The 19230-nt window shown below is 40.7% G+C and overlaps 1 protein-coding gene across 3 annotated transcripts in view; it reads right to left on the bottom strand.

Moving 5' to 3' along the window:
- LOC133609487 (cadherin-6-like) overlaps positions 1-19230 on the bottom strand; it is a 156828-nt gene that overhangs the window by 33624 nt on the left and 103974 nt on the right. For all 3 annotated transcript variants that reach the window (XM_061965102.1, XM_061965100.1, XM_061965101.1), the window contains 2 exons: positions 18282-18633; positions 3204-3498 (listed from right to left, as the gene is read on the bottom strand). In XM_061965102.1, coding sequence (XP_061821086.1) covers positions 3204-3498; positions 18282-18515 — 529 coding nt within the window. In that variant the 5' untranslated portion in view covers positions 18516-18633. The remainder of the gene's footprint in view (positions 1-3203; positions 3499-18281; positions 18634-19230) is intronic.

The raw sequence follows: 19230 nt of genomic DNA, 5'->3' as shown, positions 1-19230 counted from the left end.
TGTTAAAATCACCATGTAAAATTGCTAATCCATTGGCTTTGCTATTGATTGCCACTAATTAGCATTAGCAATTTCTTATTTTTTTTCACCAAATTTGAAGGTGTTAAAATCGCCATGTAATATTGCTGATGCTAGCTAATTAGTGGCAATCAATAGCAAATTTGAAGGTGTTAAAATCACCGTGTAAAATTGCTAATCCATTGGCTTTGCTATTGATTGCCACTAATTAGCATTAGCAATATTCCATGGCGATTTTAACACCTTCAAATTTGGTGAAACAAAAAAAAATTGCTGATGCTAATTAGTGGCAATCAATAGCAAATTTGAAGGTGTTAAAATCGCCATGTAAAATTGCTAATCCATTGGTTTTGCTTATGATTGCCACTAATTAGCATTAGCAATATTCTAAGGCAATTTTAACACCTTCAAATTTGGTGAAAAAAAAAGAAATTGCTGATGCTAATTAGTGGCAATCAATAGCAAATTTGAAGGTGTTTAAATCGATATGTAAAATTGCTAATCCTTTGGCTTTGCTATTAATTGCCACTAATTAGCATTAGCAATTTTACATGGCAATTTTAACACCTTCAGATTTGGTGAAAAAAAAAAATTGCTGATGCTAATTAGTGGTAATCAATAGCAAACTTAAAGGTGTTGAAATCGCCATGTAAAATTGCTGATGCTAATTAGTGGCAATCAATAGCAAATTTGAAGGTGTTGAAATCGCCATGTAAAATTGCTAATGCATTGGCTTTGCTATTGATTGCCACTAATTAGCATCAGCAATTTTTAATTTTTTTTCACCAAATTTGAAGGTGTTAAAATCGCCATGTAAAATTGCTGATGCTAATTAATGGCAATCAATAGCAAATTTGAAGGTGTTAAAATCACCATGTAAAATTGCTAATCCATTGGCTTTGCTATTGATTGCCACTAATTAGCATTAGCAATTTCTTATTTTTTTTCACCAAATTTGAAGGTGTTAAAATCGCCATGTAATATTGCTGATGCTAGCTAATTAGTGGCAATCAATAGCAAATTTGAAGGTGTTAAAATCACCGTGTAAAATTGCTAATCCATTGGCTTTGCTATTGATTGCCACTAATTAGCATTAGCAATATTCCATGGCGATTTTAACACCTTCAAATTTGGTGAAACAAAAAAAAATTGCTGATGCTAATTAGTGGCAATCAATAGCAAATTTGAAGGTGTTAAAATCGCCATGTAAAATTGCTAATCCATTGGTTTTGCTTATGATTGCCACTAATTAGCATTAGCAATATTCTAAGGCAATTTTAACACCTTCAAATTTGGTGAAAAAAAAAGAAATTGCTGATGCTAATTAGTGGCAATCAATAGCAAATTTGAAGGTGTTTAAATCGATATGTAAAATTGCTAATCCTTTGGCTTTGCTATTAATTGCCACTAATTAGCATTAGCAATTTTACATGGCAATTTTAACACCTTCAGATTTGGTGAAAAAAAAAAATTGCTGATGCTAATTAGTGGTAATCAATAGCAAACTTAAAGGTGTTGAAATCGCCATGTAAAATTGCTGATGCTAATTAGTGGCAATCAATAGCAAATTTGAAGGTGTTGAAATCGCCATGTAAAATTGCTAATGCATTGGCTTTGCTATTGATTGCCACTAATTAGCATCAGCAATTTTTAATTTTTTTTCACCAAATTTGAAGGTGTTAAAATCGCCATGTAAAATTGCTGATGCTAATTAATGGCAATCAATAGCAAATTTGAAGGTGTTAAAATCACCATGTAAAATTGCTAATCCATTGGCTTTGCTATTGATTGCCACTAATTAGCATTAGCAATTTCTTATTTTTTTTCACCAAATTTGAAGGTGTTAAAATCGCCATGTAATATTGCTGATGCTAGCTAATTAGTGGCAATCAATAGCAAATTTGAAGGTGTTAAAATCACCGTGTAAAATTGCTAATCCATTGGCTTTGCTATTGATTGCCACTAATTAGCATTAGCAATATTCCATGGCGATTTTAACACCTTCAAATTTGGTGAAACAAAAAAAAATTGCTGATGCTAATTAGTGGCAATCAATAGCAAATTTGAAGGTGTTAAAATCGCCATGTAAAATTGCTAATCCATTGGTTTTGCTTATGATTGCCACTAATTAGCATTAGCAATATTCTAAGGCAATTTTAACACCTTCAAATTTGGTGAAAAAAAAAGAAATTGCTGATGCTAATTAGTGGCAATCAATAACAAATTTGAAGGTGTTTAAATCAATATGTAAAATTGCTAATCCTTTGGCTTTGCTATTGATTGCCACTAATTAGCATTAGCAATTTTACATGGCGATTTTAACACCTTCAAATTTGGTGGAAAAAAAAATTGCTGATGCTAATTAGTGGCAATAAATAGCAAATTTGAAGGTGTTAAAATCGCCATGTAAAATTGCTAATGCTAATTAATGGCAATCAATAGCAAATTTGAAGGTGTTAAAATCGCCATGTAATCTATTGGCTTTGCTATTGATTGCCACTAATTAGCATCAGCAATTTTACATGGCGATTTTAACACCTTCAAATTTGCTATTGATTGCCACTAATGAGCATTGGCCATTTTTAATTTTTTTTCACCAAATTTTAAGGTGTTAAAATCGCCATGTAAAATTGCTGATGCTAATTAGTGGCAATCAATAGCAAATTTGAAGATGCTAAAATCTCCATGTAAAATTGCTAATCCATTGGCTCTGCTATTGATTGCCACTAATTAGCATTAGCAATTTTTTTTCCACCAAATTTGACTAGTGGCAATCAATAGAAAGCCAATGGATTTTGAAAAGTGGTGCTTTACTGTGTTTGAGTGTTTTCTTTGTGGCATGGAAAACTGTGACATTAATAGAGCTGAGTGTTTGTTTCCCTGCCAAGTGTTTGGCTTGGTGCCGAGTCTATGGCCGGACGTGAAAAATGGGACCCATTACCTCCCTGCTTGGCACTCAGCATCAAGGGTTGGAATTGGGGGTTAAATGACCAAAAATGATTCCCGGGCGCGGCCACCACTGCTGCTCACTGCTCCCCTCACCTCCCAGGGGGTGATCAAGGGTGATGGGTCAAATGCAGAGAATAATTTCGCCACACCTAGTGTGTGTGTGACAATCATTGGCACTTTAACTTTAACTTTAAGTCACATGCCAAAGTAAGGTAAGTCTCAGGTGTTGCACTTACCGATGTCGGCCATCTCGGGCACCCTGGCCAGGTAAGGGTCCTTGGTGAAGCGCGGCTCGTTGTCGTTGATGTCGTGGATCTTGATGATGAACTCCGACTCGCCCTCCAGCGCCACGTTGGTGAAGCGGTTGACGGCCTTGGCGCGCAGCACGTAGTAGGCCTTGTCCTCGCGGTCCAGGCGCTTGGTGGCGTGGATGTCACCCGACTTCTCGTCGATCTTGAAAATCGAGCCGGCGCCGTCGCCCGTCAGCACGTAGCGCACGCTGTCGTCCCCGCGGTCGGAGTCGGAGTGGAGCTGCGAGGAGAGGGAGCATGTGATTAACCTGCTCCAAAGATCCTCTATTGGACAGGAGCATGTAAGATCCATGCTGGGGACGTAGCTCCATGAGGGAGGAAGTCAATACTGACGTGCATCACAATGTGCCATCAATTGATATGGAAAACACAATTAAAGCGTCACAGTGGGGTGGTGAGATGTTAACCACATGTGCGTCGATAGCTGACCCCCCACGACATCCCATCATACGCCTGCCGTTAACTTTTGCACCTTGGCTGCGGTCATTCATTGGGGGGGAAAAAAGGAAAGACGTGACTGCAAAAGCTGCTTTGATCCGTGATCTTCCACAACACTCATCACCTTTTAGGAAGGATTCCTTCGCTATCGCTATGTGCTGAGTCATCATATTTAAGTCATTCTCAACACTAGTCAACACTAGTCAACAACACTAGTTAACAATCAACACTAGTCAACACCAGTCAACACTAGTCAACAACACTAGTTAACAATCAACACTAGTCAACAACACTAGTCAACAATCAACACTAGTCAACACTAGTCAACAATCAACACGAGTCAATACTAGTCAACACTAGTCAACAATCAACACTAGTCAACACTAGTCAACAATCAACACTAGTCAACACTAGACAACAATCAACACGAGTCAACACTAGTCAACAACACTAGTCAACAATCAACACTAGTCAACAATCAACACTAGTCAACACTAGTCAACAACACTAGTCAACAATCAACACTAGTCAACACTAGTCAACAATCAACACGAGTCAGCACTAGTCAACAACACTAGTCAACAATCAACACTAGTCAACACTAGTCAACAATCAACACTAGTCAGCAACACTAGTCAACAATCAACACTAGTCAACAACACTAGTCAACAATCAACACTAGTCAACAATCAACACGAGTCAACACTAGTCAACACTAGTCAACAACACTAGTCAACAATCAACACTAGTCAACACTAGTCAACAACACTAGTCAACAATCAACACTAGTCAACAATCAACACGAGTCAACACTAGTCAACAACACTAGTCAACAATCAACACTAGTCAACACTAGTCAACAATCAACACGAGTCAACACGAGTCAACACTAGTCAATAACACTAGTCAACAATCAACACTAGTCAAAACTAGTCAACAATCAACACTAGTCAACAACACTAGTCAACAATCAACACTAGTCAGCAACACTAGTCAACAATCAACATTAGTCAACACTAGTCAATAATCAACACTAGTCAACACTAGTGAACAATCAACACTAGTCAACACTAGGTGTGCACACATACTAAACCACAATGATTAAAATTGAATTGTATATATATATTTGTATATTGTATTTTATATATATATATATATATATATATATATATATATATATATATATATATATATATATATATATATATATCTCAGTGTATACATGTACAAAGTTTATATGTATATAAAGTGTGTGTATATATACTGTATTTATACATACATTATGTATGTATCCTTTATATATATATATATATATATATATATATACACTGTCTACATGTACAAAGTTTACATGTATATAAAGTGTGTATATATACATTATTTATACATACATTATGTATGTATCCTTTACATATATATATATATATATATATATATACATACACACAGTGTATACATGTACACAGTATATATGTATGTATGAATATGAATGTATGTATGTGTATATATAAACAGTATACATATATCAGTGTATACATGTACAAAGTTTATACATATAAAGTGTGTATATATACAGTATACATACATTATGTATGTATCCTATATATATATATATATATATATATATATACACACACACACACATATATATATTATATACACACACAGTGTATACATGTACACAGTATATATGTATGTATATGTGCGTGTATATATATATATATATATATATATATATATATATATATATATATATATATATATATATATATTTTACACAGATAAGCAGAAGATGGATGGATGTATACATGTACACAGTATATATGTATATACAGTGTATATATACAATATTTATACATTTATGTATGTATATATACATACATGTATATTCATACATGTATACACATGTATATATATATATGTATACAAACATATACAGTTTACACATATATACACATATACACATCTTGCCATCTAAACCAAAAGGAGCTTTACAAACCTGTAACTTGTTTTGAAAAGGTTTCATTATAATTATTATACCAAATAATACAGTAGGCAGGGGATTCATGTGGCCCCATTTGTCGCGGTTTACCTGACACACAAACCGTGACAATATTTGGGGTATGCACATATAGCGCATACCCCACATTTTGTATATACTTTAGCCGCCAGATGGCAGTCGAGTGCTGAATATTTTAAAATGTGTTTCGTGACATTTGGCAACTTTGACCACAGCGCCAGTTGCAATGTAGAGTGGCACTTTCCATCATTTTCAGCAGACTGCATTGCACATGAGAGCCACCCAGCAATGGGGCCGTACGAATCTCTTCCCTACGGTCCATTGTGAGAATGGCTTTGAATGGCTAATCGTCACCCCGGGAATCGGATCGAATTGTTAGGTGGCCAAAAATTCACACCCCTACCTACTCAACATGTCGTTCATCTGCACCACACACACACACACACACACACACACACACACACACACACACACACACACACACACACACACACACACACACACAACTTCGCCATGTGCCGCCCTTGTTGGGAAATTAATCCGCCCGGAGTGCAGCAAATGTCCGCGACCGCCGCATCGATCGTCCCATATGTGCCTTGGGAAGATGGCAGTGGGAACAGAGGGGGGATTGGGGGGGGCGCTCAGGGCAATTAGCCAGTTAGCCTGGCAGGCCGTGTGCCCTGGCCTGTGGAGAACTGGCGGCCTTGAGGAGCCAGATGGTCGCCACTCGTACGGAAATAGACAAGCTAATGTGCGTTGATGTGGAAAGCAGGCGGAGAACAACGCTCCCTTAAAGGTGCAACACAGCACTTTTATACACGCTCCCTAATATTTACACACCTTCGTTTTGAAGGAACTCGCACATTTGTATTTGTTTTCCACAGGAAGAAGTCACGCTAATGTTTTCATGTGATGACATCACATTCAACAGCTTTTCCTGTAACAAGTAAAACATTTAAATATTCAAGTCCATCGTAAAACCTTGTACATGTGCAGGCAACTTCTTTAGTACCGTATTTTCCGGACTATAGAGCGCACCAAGGTATAAGCCGCACCCAATAGACTTTAGAAATAAATAAAATAATTCCAGATGTTATCTGCACAGGACTAAAAGCCCCAAATATATACGTTACACAGAAATAATTTGTAAATGTTTCTTTACATACCTTAATTGTTATATTAAATACTTAATACAAATGGTGTCTGTAACACGGCAGTAAAACGGCTGATCAAACAAAACAGAGGTCTACCATGAATTGATTTACGTGGACCCCGACTTAAACAAGTTGAAAAGCTTATTCGGGTGTTACCATTTAGTGGTCAATTGTACGGAATATGTACTGTACTGTGCAATCTACTAATACAAGTCTCAATCAATCAATCAATCAGCTAAACAGACTCAATAACTTCACGCTGTCGTTTTGGTGAATTTACGAATCTGAAACAATATAAAATGAATGCCGATGTAAGTTAATAATACTAATACAGAAACACTCGTAAACGTGTTAGCATATTAGATAATGCTAACTTGAATACATTACGATAGCACGTACAGATTTGCTTGAAAACACTCCTACGGACATCACACATGGGCATACTTGCCAACCCTCCCGATTTTCCCGGGAGACTACCGAATTTCAGTGCCCCTCCCGAAAATCTCCCGGGGCAACCATTCTCCCGAATTTCTCCCGATGTCCACCCGGACAACAATATTGGGGGCGTCCCTTAAAGGTCGTCACGTCCGTTTTTCCTCCATACAAACAGCGTGCCGGAACAGTCACATGATATATGCGGCTTTTACACACATACAAGGCATACTTGATCAACAGTATTACAGGTCACACTGAGGGTGGCCGTATAAACAACTTTAACACTGTTACAAATATGCGCCACCAAACAAGAATGACAAACACATTTCGGGAAAGCATACGCACCGAAACACAACATAAACACAACAGAACAAATACCCAGAACCCCTTGCAACACTAACTCTTCCGGGACGCTACAATATACACCTCGCTACCACCAAACCCCCCCCCATCTCCCGAATTCGGAGGTCTCAAGGTTGGCAAGTATGCACATGGGACGGTTTTGTAAGTATGAAATGTTTTAGTTACATTGTAAAACTTACAAATGTTGCTTGGATTGATGAATGGAGAATCCAAACAAGCGGCTGGTAGACAGAACGACACTTCTACTTCCGGTTGAAAGCTCTATTTAAAAAAAAAAAAGCACTGCAGCACCTGCAGTGAGTGAACTCGTCCAAAAGATGGCGACATAGCACAAACGATAACACACCTTTTCAGTGTCTTTGCTTGTGTTTTTGTTTTTTTGAAAAGTATCGGCTTATAGTGTGGAATTTACGGTCCATTTGAACATTCTAACATTCATAAAAAGAAGTTAACTGTCAAAATTAACGAACCATCTGGGGACGTTGGCTTTAAATGTTGGTTATAATTACAGTAGAATGTTCCATTTACAAACTTTTCGTTTTTTGAACTTTTAGATAAAGCCTCTGTGTGGGAACGCATCGATTCATTTTAAGTCCCGCTGGCAGGCATTTTGTGCTTACTCATCAAGAGACTGAGGAAGAAGTCTTCGGACCACAGTGTCAGGTTCAAACACTGAAGACATCTATTAAACAGACGAGAAGCAAGGAATCATACAGAGACAGAGTTCAATTTGGCTCATATGAGGAGACACGTGTTTTGGGCTGTATTCTAGTTACAGATCCAAACTACGTTCTAAAAAGTCCAGCCCGCGTGCTTCCTCTATTTATTTGGGAGGTACGCAAGTTTTTTCCTGGAAAAAGATCCCAAAGCATACCTATTTCACAGCGGAGGAGAAGACGAGGTTCTCTATCATGAGCACGCACACACACACGGCCCCTCCCACCCACCCAGCTGCTCTTTCGCCAAGTGTGTACTCTAAGTAGATTTTATTTTATTTTATTATTGTAGCAATTAGCTGGTTAATGTTAGGGATTTTTTTGTGATTTCTGATCGTTTGTGAGGGCACCAAAGGGACTTCTGTCTGTGTTTGCATGTTGTTGTTGCTTTAGCTTGTTAATAGAGACACAGTTGATGTGTTTGATACACAGTACCGTATTTTTCGGACTATAAGTCGCAGTTTTTTTTCATAGTTTGGCCGGGGGTGCGACTTATACTCAGGAGTGACTTATGTGTGAAATTTTTAACACATTATCGTAAAATATCAAATAATATGATTTAGCTCATTCACGTAAGAGACTAGACGTATAAGATTTCATGGGATTTAGCGATTAGGAGTGACAGATTGTTTGGTAAACGTATAGCATGTTCTATATGTTATAGTTATTTGAATGACTCTTACCATAATATGTTACGTTAACATACCAGGCACGTTCTCAGTTGGTTATTTATGCCTCATATAACGTACACTTATTCAGCCTGTTGTTCACTATTCTTTATTTATTTTAAATTGCCTTTCAAATGTCTATTCTTGGTGTTGGGTTTTATCCAATACATTTCCCCCAAAAATGCGACTTATACTCCAGTGCGACTCATATATGTTTTTTTCCTTCTTTATTATGCGTTTCAGGCCGATGTGACTTATACTCCGAAAAATACGGTAGATTTAAAAAAATATATATTGTAGCAATTAGGTGGTTAATGTTAGGGATTGTTTGTGATTTCTGATCGTTTGTGAGGGCACCAAAGGGACTTCTGTGTGTGTTTGCATGTTGTTGTTGCTTTAGCTTGTTAATAGAGACACAGTTGATGTGTTTGATACACAGTACTGTATAGCACTTTATATCGTTTACAAACATTCACTAAAATGTGGACTTTTGTCAGGGCTGGAACCAATCATTCATGTTTGCATTGTTTCTAATGGAGACAAAAAAAGGGATTGCTCTGTTCACACTGACATGAACAGATCTGAAATAAAAAATAAAAAAAAGTCTCATATGGGCAAAAACATGAGAATTGACCTGTGGTGTGAACAAAATGTAGGTTTGTGTCATTTTTTGTATTTTTCACTGTCAATGGAAGCAACAAAATATAAACCAACACTTTTTTTTTTTTAATGATTTTATGATTTCATTATGATGTGCAGTGATGTTTTCAAATAACCGTAAGTCTTGAACTATACAAAGTATTTCAATGGTTGGAATCTGCGCTTTTGCATGATATACTAGTTACTATGGTAATCTAATGAGTTACTATGGTAATCTAATTAGTTACTATGGTAGTCTAAGTCACAGCAGCTCAGACGAGGCACCAAGCAGTGTGGGTGGGGAGCGTTTCCACAGAGTGTTTCCAGAGTGGCCAGTCTGAAATGCGGGTGTCAGGGACAGACGCGGAAGGAAATTTTTCACAACAAAGTTCTAAAGCTTATTGATGTATCAGATTGTTGGTGGTTTTTTTTTTATCCTTCTTGTTCATATTTTGCGGTGTTTGTTGCATTTTTGTTGCGTTTTGCTTAATTGTAAAATATGTCGATTGAGAGGGGGTGTGACGTTCATATGTTGTCAATATTCAGTGTTGTATTGCTCGTAGAAAAATGGAAAATTTCATTATGTTTTTTAAGGCGGTGTGTCATCACGTTTTTAGCATTCAATCAGACATTATTGTGAGGTTTTGTAATAGTGTTCTTAAAAATAGATATACCGGCCCTCAGACACATTTTTTTCTCTAAATGTGGCCCCCGGGTCAAAATAATTGCCCAGGCCTGCACGAGCATTTATGTACCATAATAACTGATCTAGACTCAGTCCATTTGTGTACACGGTAGTAAACAAACCGTAAAATAATCGCCTTTTCCCGGGAATAAAAGTGTCAAAAAGAAAAAAAAGGCAAGAAGCAGCAGAGTTATTCATAAATAGCTTGTAGCCCCGCCCCCTTTGTCCTCGACCCCAAGCTTATTGCCCTGATGATGATGATGATGATGATGCCTGCTCTGGGTGTTGCCATGGAGCAGGTAGAGCAGCATATTGCTAGCTCCTTGCCAGTATAAGCAGCTGGCACACACACACACACACACACACACACACACACACACACACACACACACACACACACACACACACACACACACACACACACACACAGAGAGAGCAGAGTTTGCTGTGGGCCGTCAGAAGCCATTCACGTCTTTGCTGAGTCATGCAGACGCTCTGCAGCCTCTTACGTCTGTGTTCATCTGCTTGCGACCCCCCCTCATGTAGCCTGGGGGTGGCGGTGGGTGGGGTGTGTGTGTGTGTGTGTGGGGGGGGTCCACGTGCAGACAGGCAAACTGCGCTGCAGGCCCAGGAGCGCTGGGCCTATGAGGGGCTGTAAATAGTTGATGAGATATGATAGTGCAGCACAAACACTCTCAGGCCATTAAGTGTTGCGTGCAGGCGCTGCCCTTTGGTGGAGCAGCAAATAATGAAATAAACAAACACCCTCTCCCCCCCCACTATTCCCCGGGTGACAGGCGGCGTGGAAGCGGGCTGCATGCGAGCGGCCTGCTAATGAGCGGCTGCAGGAAGACGAGGTGATTGGCGGACAGGGCGGACTCGGCAGCCAACCGGCGGCCTTCAACTCTCTTCGGGCTTCATTTGCAAGCCATGAAAGTGTGGACTGTGTGGGTTCATGCTTGTTAGGAAGAACCTGCCATTGTGTTACTTCCTGTCCACTCCGCTCTTCTTCTCCTCCGCTGGCGGCTAATTCAATCGTGTTCTGGTCAACAATCGGCACGCGTTAACTGCGGCCAGATAGCGCGCACGTGAAGAGGCGTCACCAGGGTGACGGCGTCTTCCAGAGAAACTTTTGTTTGTTTTCTCCATGTTCTGTTTGCTTCTTGGCTGGTGATCACCGCCCGTCTAATCCTTTTAGTGTCGCTCAAAGTCACCTGTTGCACAATCTCTTCTGCTTTTTATTCCCAACACGGTGCCAAAGTATCGATATTAGTCCATCCATCCATCCATCTTCTTCCGCTTATCCGAGGTCAGGTCGCGAGGGCAGCAGCCTAAGCAGGGAAGCCCAGACTTCCCTCTCCCCAGCCACTTCGTCCAGCTCTTCCTGTGGGACCCCGAGGCGTTCCCAGGCCAGCCGGGAGACATAGTCTTCCCAACGTGTCCTGGGTCTTGTCGGAGGCAGATATTTACATATATCCGAATTTAAGTGTTACTTCTTTTATTTCATAATCATATTACAAAACAGCTAGTGTTTTTCTTCCAATTGTGGTCTTTTGGTTGTCTGCAAATACTGTGTGCTTAACCTTGAGTGAGGAATGTAAGAAAGAGAGATACTCCTTTCTCTTATCTAGCCTTATGTCCAGGTGCGGAGGACAATGGGCATGTGTTTTGGCTGGAGGGACATGACTGCGAGGGTGGGAGAGAGAGAGACTTAAGAGGGGAGAGGGTTTTTCGGGGGGGGGGGGGGCAGACCATCTTGGCGGCGCGATTGAATGTTCTATGCTGGACTGGTCTCAATGTATTTACAAAGTTTTGCAAATATATTACAAAATACCTATTCTGTCTCTGGTGTTTTTTCTACTCAGCTTTAAGTGTCGTAAAGAGCTTGGGAGCGACTTGTGACTTGAATTCCCTGGGAGGAACAACTGGTCCAAACGCAACAGTCTTCCCCGTGGCCTCCTACCGGTCGGACGTGCCCTAAACACCTCCCTAGTGAGGCGTTCGGGTGGCATCCTGACCAGATGCCCGAACCACCTCATCTGACTCCTCTCGATGTGGAGGAGCAGCGGCTTTACTTTGAGCTCCCCCCGGATGGCAGAGCTTCTCACCCTATCTCTAAGGGAGAGCCCCGCCACCCGGCGGAGGAAACTCATTTCGGCCGCTTGTACCCGCGATCTTGTCCTTTCGGTCATAACCCAAAGCTCATGACCATAGGTGAGGATGGGAACGTAGATTGACCGGTAAATTGAGAGCTTTGCCTTCCGGCTCAGCTCCTTCTTCACCACAACGGATCGATACAGCGTCCGCATTACTGAAGACGCCGCACCAATCCGCCTGCACCAATCCGCCTGTCGATCTCACGATCCACTCTTCCCTCACTCGTGAACAAGACTCCGAGGTACTTGAACTCCTCCATATTAGTGATACAAAGATTTATTTTTTATTTTTGTAATCACCTGGACAAAGGTAAGACTTTCTGGAGGAAAGTTCTGTGGTCAGATGAAACACAAATTGAGCTGTTTGGCCACAATACCCAGCAATATGTTTGGAGGAGAAAAGGTGAGGCCTTTAATCCCAGGAACACAATCCCTACCGTCAAGCATGGTGGTGGTAGTATTATGCTCTGGGCCTGTCTTGCTGCCAATGGAACTGGTGCTTTAAAGGCCTACTGAAATGCGATTTTCTTATTTAAACGGGGATAGCAGGTCCATTCTATGTGTCATACTTGATCATTTCGCAATATTGCCATATTTTTGCTGAAAGGATTTAGTAGAGAACATCGACGATAAAGTTCGCAACTTTTGGTCTCTGATTAAAAAAAGCCTTGCCTGTACCAGAAGTAGCAGACGAGTAGCGTGACGTCACAGGTTGTGGAGCTCCTCACATCTGCACGTTGTTTACAATCATGGCCACCAGCAGCGAGAGCGATTCGGACCGAGAAAGCGACAATTTCCCCATTAATTTGAGCGAGGATGAAAGATTCGTGGATGAGGAAAGTAAAGTGAGAGTGAAGGACTAGAGGGCAGTGGGAGCGATTCAGATAGGGAAGATGCTGTGAGAAGCGGGTGGGACCTGATATTCAGCTGGGAATGACTAAAACAGTAAATAAACACAAGACATATATATACTCTACTAGCCACAACACAATCGGGCTTATATTTAATATGCCACAAATTAATCCTGCATAACAAACACCTCCCCCCTCCCGTCCATATAACCCGCCAATACAACTCAAACACCTGCACAACACACTCAATCCCACAGCCCAAAGTACCGTTCACCTCCCCAAAGTTCATACAGCACATATATTTCCCCAAAATCCCCAAAGTTACGTACGTGACATGCACATAGCGGTACACACGTACGGGCAAGCGATCAAATGTTTGGAAGCCGCAGCTGCATGCGTACTCACGGTACCGCGTCTGCGTATCCAACTCAAAGTCCTCCTGGTAAGAGTCTCTGTTGTCCCAGTTCTCCACAGGCCAATGGTAAAGCTTGACTGTCATCTTCCGGGAATGTAAACAATGAAACACCGGCTGTGTTATCCGGCACAACAGTCAAGGGGTGCATTCTACGGCGGGGGTGCGTTATCCGGCTCAACACCTGCCGCAATACACCGCTTCCCACCTATAACTTTCTTCTTTGCTGTCTCCATTGTTCATTGAACAAATTGCAAAAAAATTCACCAACACAGATGTCCAGAATACTGTGGAATTTTGCGATGAAAACAGACGACTTAATAGCTGGCCACCATGCTGTCCCAAAACGTCCTCGACAATCCGTGACGTCACGCGCTGACGTCATCATACCGAGACGTTTTCAGCAGGATATTTCGCGCGAAATTGAAAATTGCACTTTAGTAAGCCGTATTGGCATGTGTTGCAATGTTAAGATTTCATCATTTATATATAAACTATCAGACTGCGTGGTCGGTAGTAGTGGGTTTCAGTAGGCCTTTAAATGGGACAATGAAAAGAGAAATGAACTAATGTAATTATTATATGATGCATCTCATTGCATCTGTTTACATGTTCGAAATAAATGGAAGCATAACCATATTTTAATGTTGCTCATTTGCTTGAGTGAGTCCTTCCTGGGCAGGAGAGCGCCGCAGGAATGCAAAGCGGCGTCCATTCAGCCCCGACACACAATCACGCCTTTCTTGCTGCCGCCGGCCTGACCGGAGGAGAATTCCATTCTGACGCGCCGAGAGGAGAGGAGAGGACAAGTTGCACACTCAGCTTTAAGGTGACAGCTAAATGTACTGCAAGAGTGATGGATGCATCAACATGTGACATGAAAGATTGGTGAAAGGGTGAACAGGTGATAAGTGGATGGATGAAAGGCCTGGATGAACAGGTGATGGATCAGTGGGGAAAAGAAGTGAGGGGATGAATGGATGATGGACATACTGATAGATGGCCATATGATGGTGAATGAATGGTGTGTTCGACATGAAAACATATGAAAGTATGAACAGATAAAAAAGGATGGAATATATGTGAAAAGGATGAAAGAGACTGATGTGACTGATAGTGAAAGGATGATGCATGAATGTGTGTTAGACATGAAAAAAATATGAAGGATTAACAGATTAAAGATGGATGGAAGGATGAAAGATGCGTTAAATGATGATTGGCAGGCAGATGGACGATGGCAATGGACAACGATAAGAATGTGGACAAAGATATGAATGAATGAATGAATGTGTGACAAAAGAAAGGACAGCAGGAGTGAAAGGATGAACATGAATAGGTGGACGTGTGATGGATGAAGGAAGGACTATAGCAAAAGAATACATGCATAGATGAATGAACACATTATTGACAGGATGGATGAATAAGTTATCGGCAGGTGAATGGAAATAAGTACAGTTGGATGGAAGAATAAATGAGAAGGATGAATAAATGTATAATATAATGAATGGATGAATGGCAGGTTAGAGGATAATGATATGTAAATGAAAGATGTGTAAAAGGATTATAGGCAGGCAGATGGATGACAGGATGATGGATGATGACAATGGATGTATGTGGACAAAAGTAAGGATGACATGATGGATAAATGGCAGAAGTGAAAGGATGAACATGAGTGTATGTGAGGATAGGTGTGTGTATGACCGATGGATGGATGACAAAGTGATTAAATGGGTTATACTTGTATAGCGCTTTTCTACCTTCAAGGTACTCAAAGCGCTTTGACAGTATTTCCACATTCACCCATTCACACACACATTCACACACTGATGGCGAAGGATGAACAGGATGGTGGGATTGACAGATGGATACAAACAGGTGCTGTTGGATGGAGGGATGAATAGCATTAGCTGGATAGATGAATAATGGCTCAAATGAATGAATGGCAGAAAGATGAAAGGGTGCTGGATATGTAAATTAATGTATGAAAGGATGTGTTGATGAAGGTCAGATAGACTGTGATGAGTGCATGAATTGACAATTGATGGGTGACATGGTGAATGAATAGGTGTTGGACATTAAGAATGATAAAAGGATGATAGGCAGGGAGATGGATGGATGATGGGATGATGATGCCAATGGATGACTAAGAATATGGACAGACATGAATGGATGATGAAAGAAAGATAATGAAACGATTATAGATGAATGGCAACACCAGTGAACGGATGAACATGAATGTATGCAAGGATAAGTGGACGTGTGATGGATGGATGACAAATGGATTAACATACGATGAATGGATGCATGCATAAATGGATGAACACAGTGATGACTGGATGACGAAGAAGTGATTGACAAATGGATGAAAAAAGGACTGTTGGATGGAGGGATGAATGAAAGGAGGATGAATGGATGAATGGATGAATGACACAGATGAAAGGGTGATGGAAATGTCAATGTATGAAATTATGTGTTGATGAAGGTCAGATTAACTGATAAGCAGGTGGCGAGTGCATGAATAGGATGTGTGACATGGTGAACATGAAGATTGATGAAAGGAATAATGATGGATGGAAGATGTGTGGAAGGATGAAAGGCAGGCATATGTGTGATGTTGACAAATGCATGAATGGATGATGAAAGAACGATAATGTTGTCATTATAGTTCTTGGATGGATGGATGAATAGCAACACCTGTGAACGGATGAACATGAATGTATGCAAGTATAGGTGGGAGCGTGTGATGAATGGATGACAAAATGGATTAAAGGATGATGAATGGATACATGCATGAATGGATGAACACATTAATGGCAGGATGATGAAGAGGTGATTGATAAATAATAATAATAATAATAATAATGGATTAGATTTATATAGCGCTTTTCTAGCGCTCAAATTAATGAAAATAAGTACTGTTGGATGAAGGGATGAATGAAAGGAGGATGTGGGATCTGTCGTTTTGGCTTGTGCAGCCCTTTGAGACACTCATGATTTAGGGCTATAGAAGTAAACATTGATTGATTGATTGATGTATAATTAGACAAATGAATGAATGGATGAATTACACAGATGAAAGGGTGATGGCAATGTCAATGTATGGAATGATGTGCTGATGAAGGTCAAATTAACTGATATGCAGGTGGTGAGTGCATGTATAGACAATTGATGGATGTGTGACATGGTGAACAAATGGGTGTTGGACATGAAGATTGAAGAATGGAATAAGGATGGATGGAAGATGTGTGGAAGGATGATAGGCAGGCAGATGCGTCATGTTGACAAATACATGAATGGATGATGAAAGAACGTTCTTGGATGGATGGGTGAATAGCAACACCTGTGAACGGATGAACATGAATGTATGCAAGTATAGGCGGGAGTGTGTGATGAATGGTTGACAAAATGGATTAAAGGATGATAAATGGATAAATGCATGAATGGATGAACACATTAATGGCAGGATGATGAAGAGGTGATTGATAAATAATAATAATAATAATAATGGATTAGATTTATATAGCGCTTTTCTAGCGCGCAAATGAATGAAAATAAGTACTGTTGGATGAAGGGATGAATGAAAGGAGGATGTGGGATCTAGGGCTTTAGGGCTATATAAGTAAACATTGATAGATTGATTGATTGATGTATAATTAGACAAATGAATGCATGGATGAATCACACAGATGAAAGGGTGATGGAAATGTCAATGTATGAAATGATGTGCTGATGAAGGTCAAATTAACTAATAAGCAGGTGGTGAGTGCATGAATAGACAATTGATGGATGTGTGACATGGTGAACAAATGAGTGTTGGACATGAAGATTGAAGAATGGAATAAGGATGGATGGAAGATGTGTGGAAGGATGATAGGCAGGCATGAGTGGATGATGAAAGAACGTTCTTGGATGGATGGATGAATAGCAACACCTGAAAAATATATTTTGCCCTGGCAGTTGGATGACACATTGACATACAGGCTAACAGGCATATATTTCCCCCATTAGCCTATATGTCGATGGGTCATTGACCGGGCTAGCATGCTAAAAGCATTACACTAGGAGCTGAGCATCACACGAAGCATTCGTTGCACGAACATACTAGCTTTGTTAGACAAGATCATACCTGTAGACCGTATTGGACAATATAGTTTACATACGAAATGTTGAACGGATGAACATGAATGTATGCAAGTATAGGCGGGAGCGTGTGATGAATGGATGACAAAATGGATTAAAGGATGATGAATGGATACATGGATGAACACATTAATGGCAGGATGATGAAGAGGTGATTCACAAATGAATGAAAATAGGTACTGTTGGATGGAGGCATGAATGAAAGGCGGATGAACAGATGTATAATTGGACCAATGGTGAAAGGGTGATGGATAGGTAAATTAATGGATGGAATGCAGGTGATGAGTGCATGAACAGATGATTAGGTGACATGATGAATGTATTACCTTGCCGACATACTGCATGTCAGTTCCCGTGTACTCCTCCAACAAGAAGAACTGGTTCCACATCCACCCTCGCTTGGAGCGCCTGAGCGGCGCCCCGTTGGCGTCCTGTCCCGTCAGGCCCGAGGACCCCTTGTGCCCCGCTGCAGTCCTTCTCGGGGGTCTCAGCCCCGTGGCCGGCGAGCCCAGCTGGGCGACGGCGGCCCACAGCGCCACGAGCACGCACACTCTCTCCATGGCAACGAGGCCTTGAGGGTCTCGGTGCAGCCGCGGTCCTCCTGTCTCTGGCAGTCTGCGGGTCAGAGTGACGACTCGGTCTTCATGCTGGAGACAAGCAGGGAGAGTCTCGGCACACCTGGAGGGAGCGAAGGCGGCCAAGAGTCAGGAGAGTCGCGTGCAGGTGAGGAAAGTGTTGCACAAAAACACTAAAGTGTCAAAATGATTCTTTGTCTCAGTTAGCAGACGGCCAAGCATTGCACAGAACAATGTGTTTCTTTTCACAGAGAATCCACATGTTGACTTGTTTTATTAAGTACCAATGCAAAATAATCCACCATGGGGCCAAAGAATGTTGTGAGTGCCAGCACTTTGATCAAGAATGTGAGATTGATCGGTATCGGACGATTTTCGAGAAAAGTATATAATAGCCAATTTATTAGTACCCCGGCTGACAAGTGGCTAGCAGCCAATTATGTGTCTCCATACATGAAAACAATCATCTCCATTACGGAAAATGTGTATGTATTTCTTTGCATCTTAAGTGCTATTATCAAGCAGCATTGTCACTGGAGGACGAGGCTGAGCACGTTACGCACCGAGAGCAGGCATGCTAATAGCTAAGCTAACTGCTAAGCTAGCTTTAAACAGGAAATAAGTGCTTAGTAGAGTTAAAGAAGTGTCGATGGAAGCATGCTAAAGCAGAAAGTAAGCATTTATTGACAGGAAATCAATA

The sequence above is a fragment of the Nerophis lumbriciformis genome, linkage group LG07 (genome assembly GCF_033978685.3).
Source record: "Nerophis lumbriciformis linkage group LG07, RoL_Nlum_v2.1, whole genome shotgun sequence".
NCBI classification, from domain to species: Eukaryota; Metazoa; Chordata; class Actinopteri; order Syngnathiformes; family Syngnathidae; genus Nerophis; species Nerophis lumbriciformis.
This window is presented reverse-complemented; position numbering and strand designations above follow the sequence as displayed.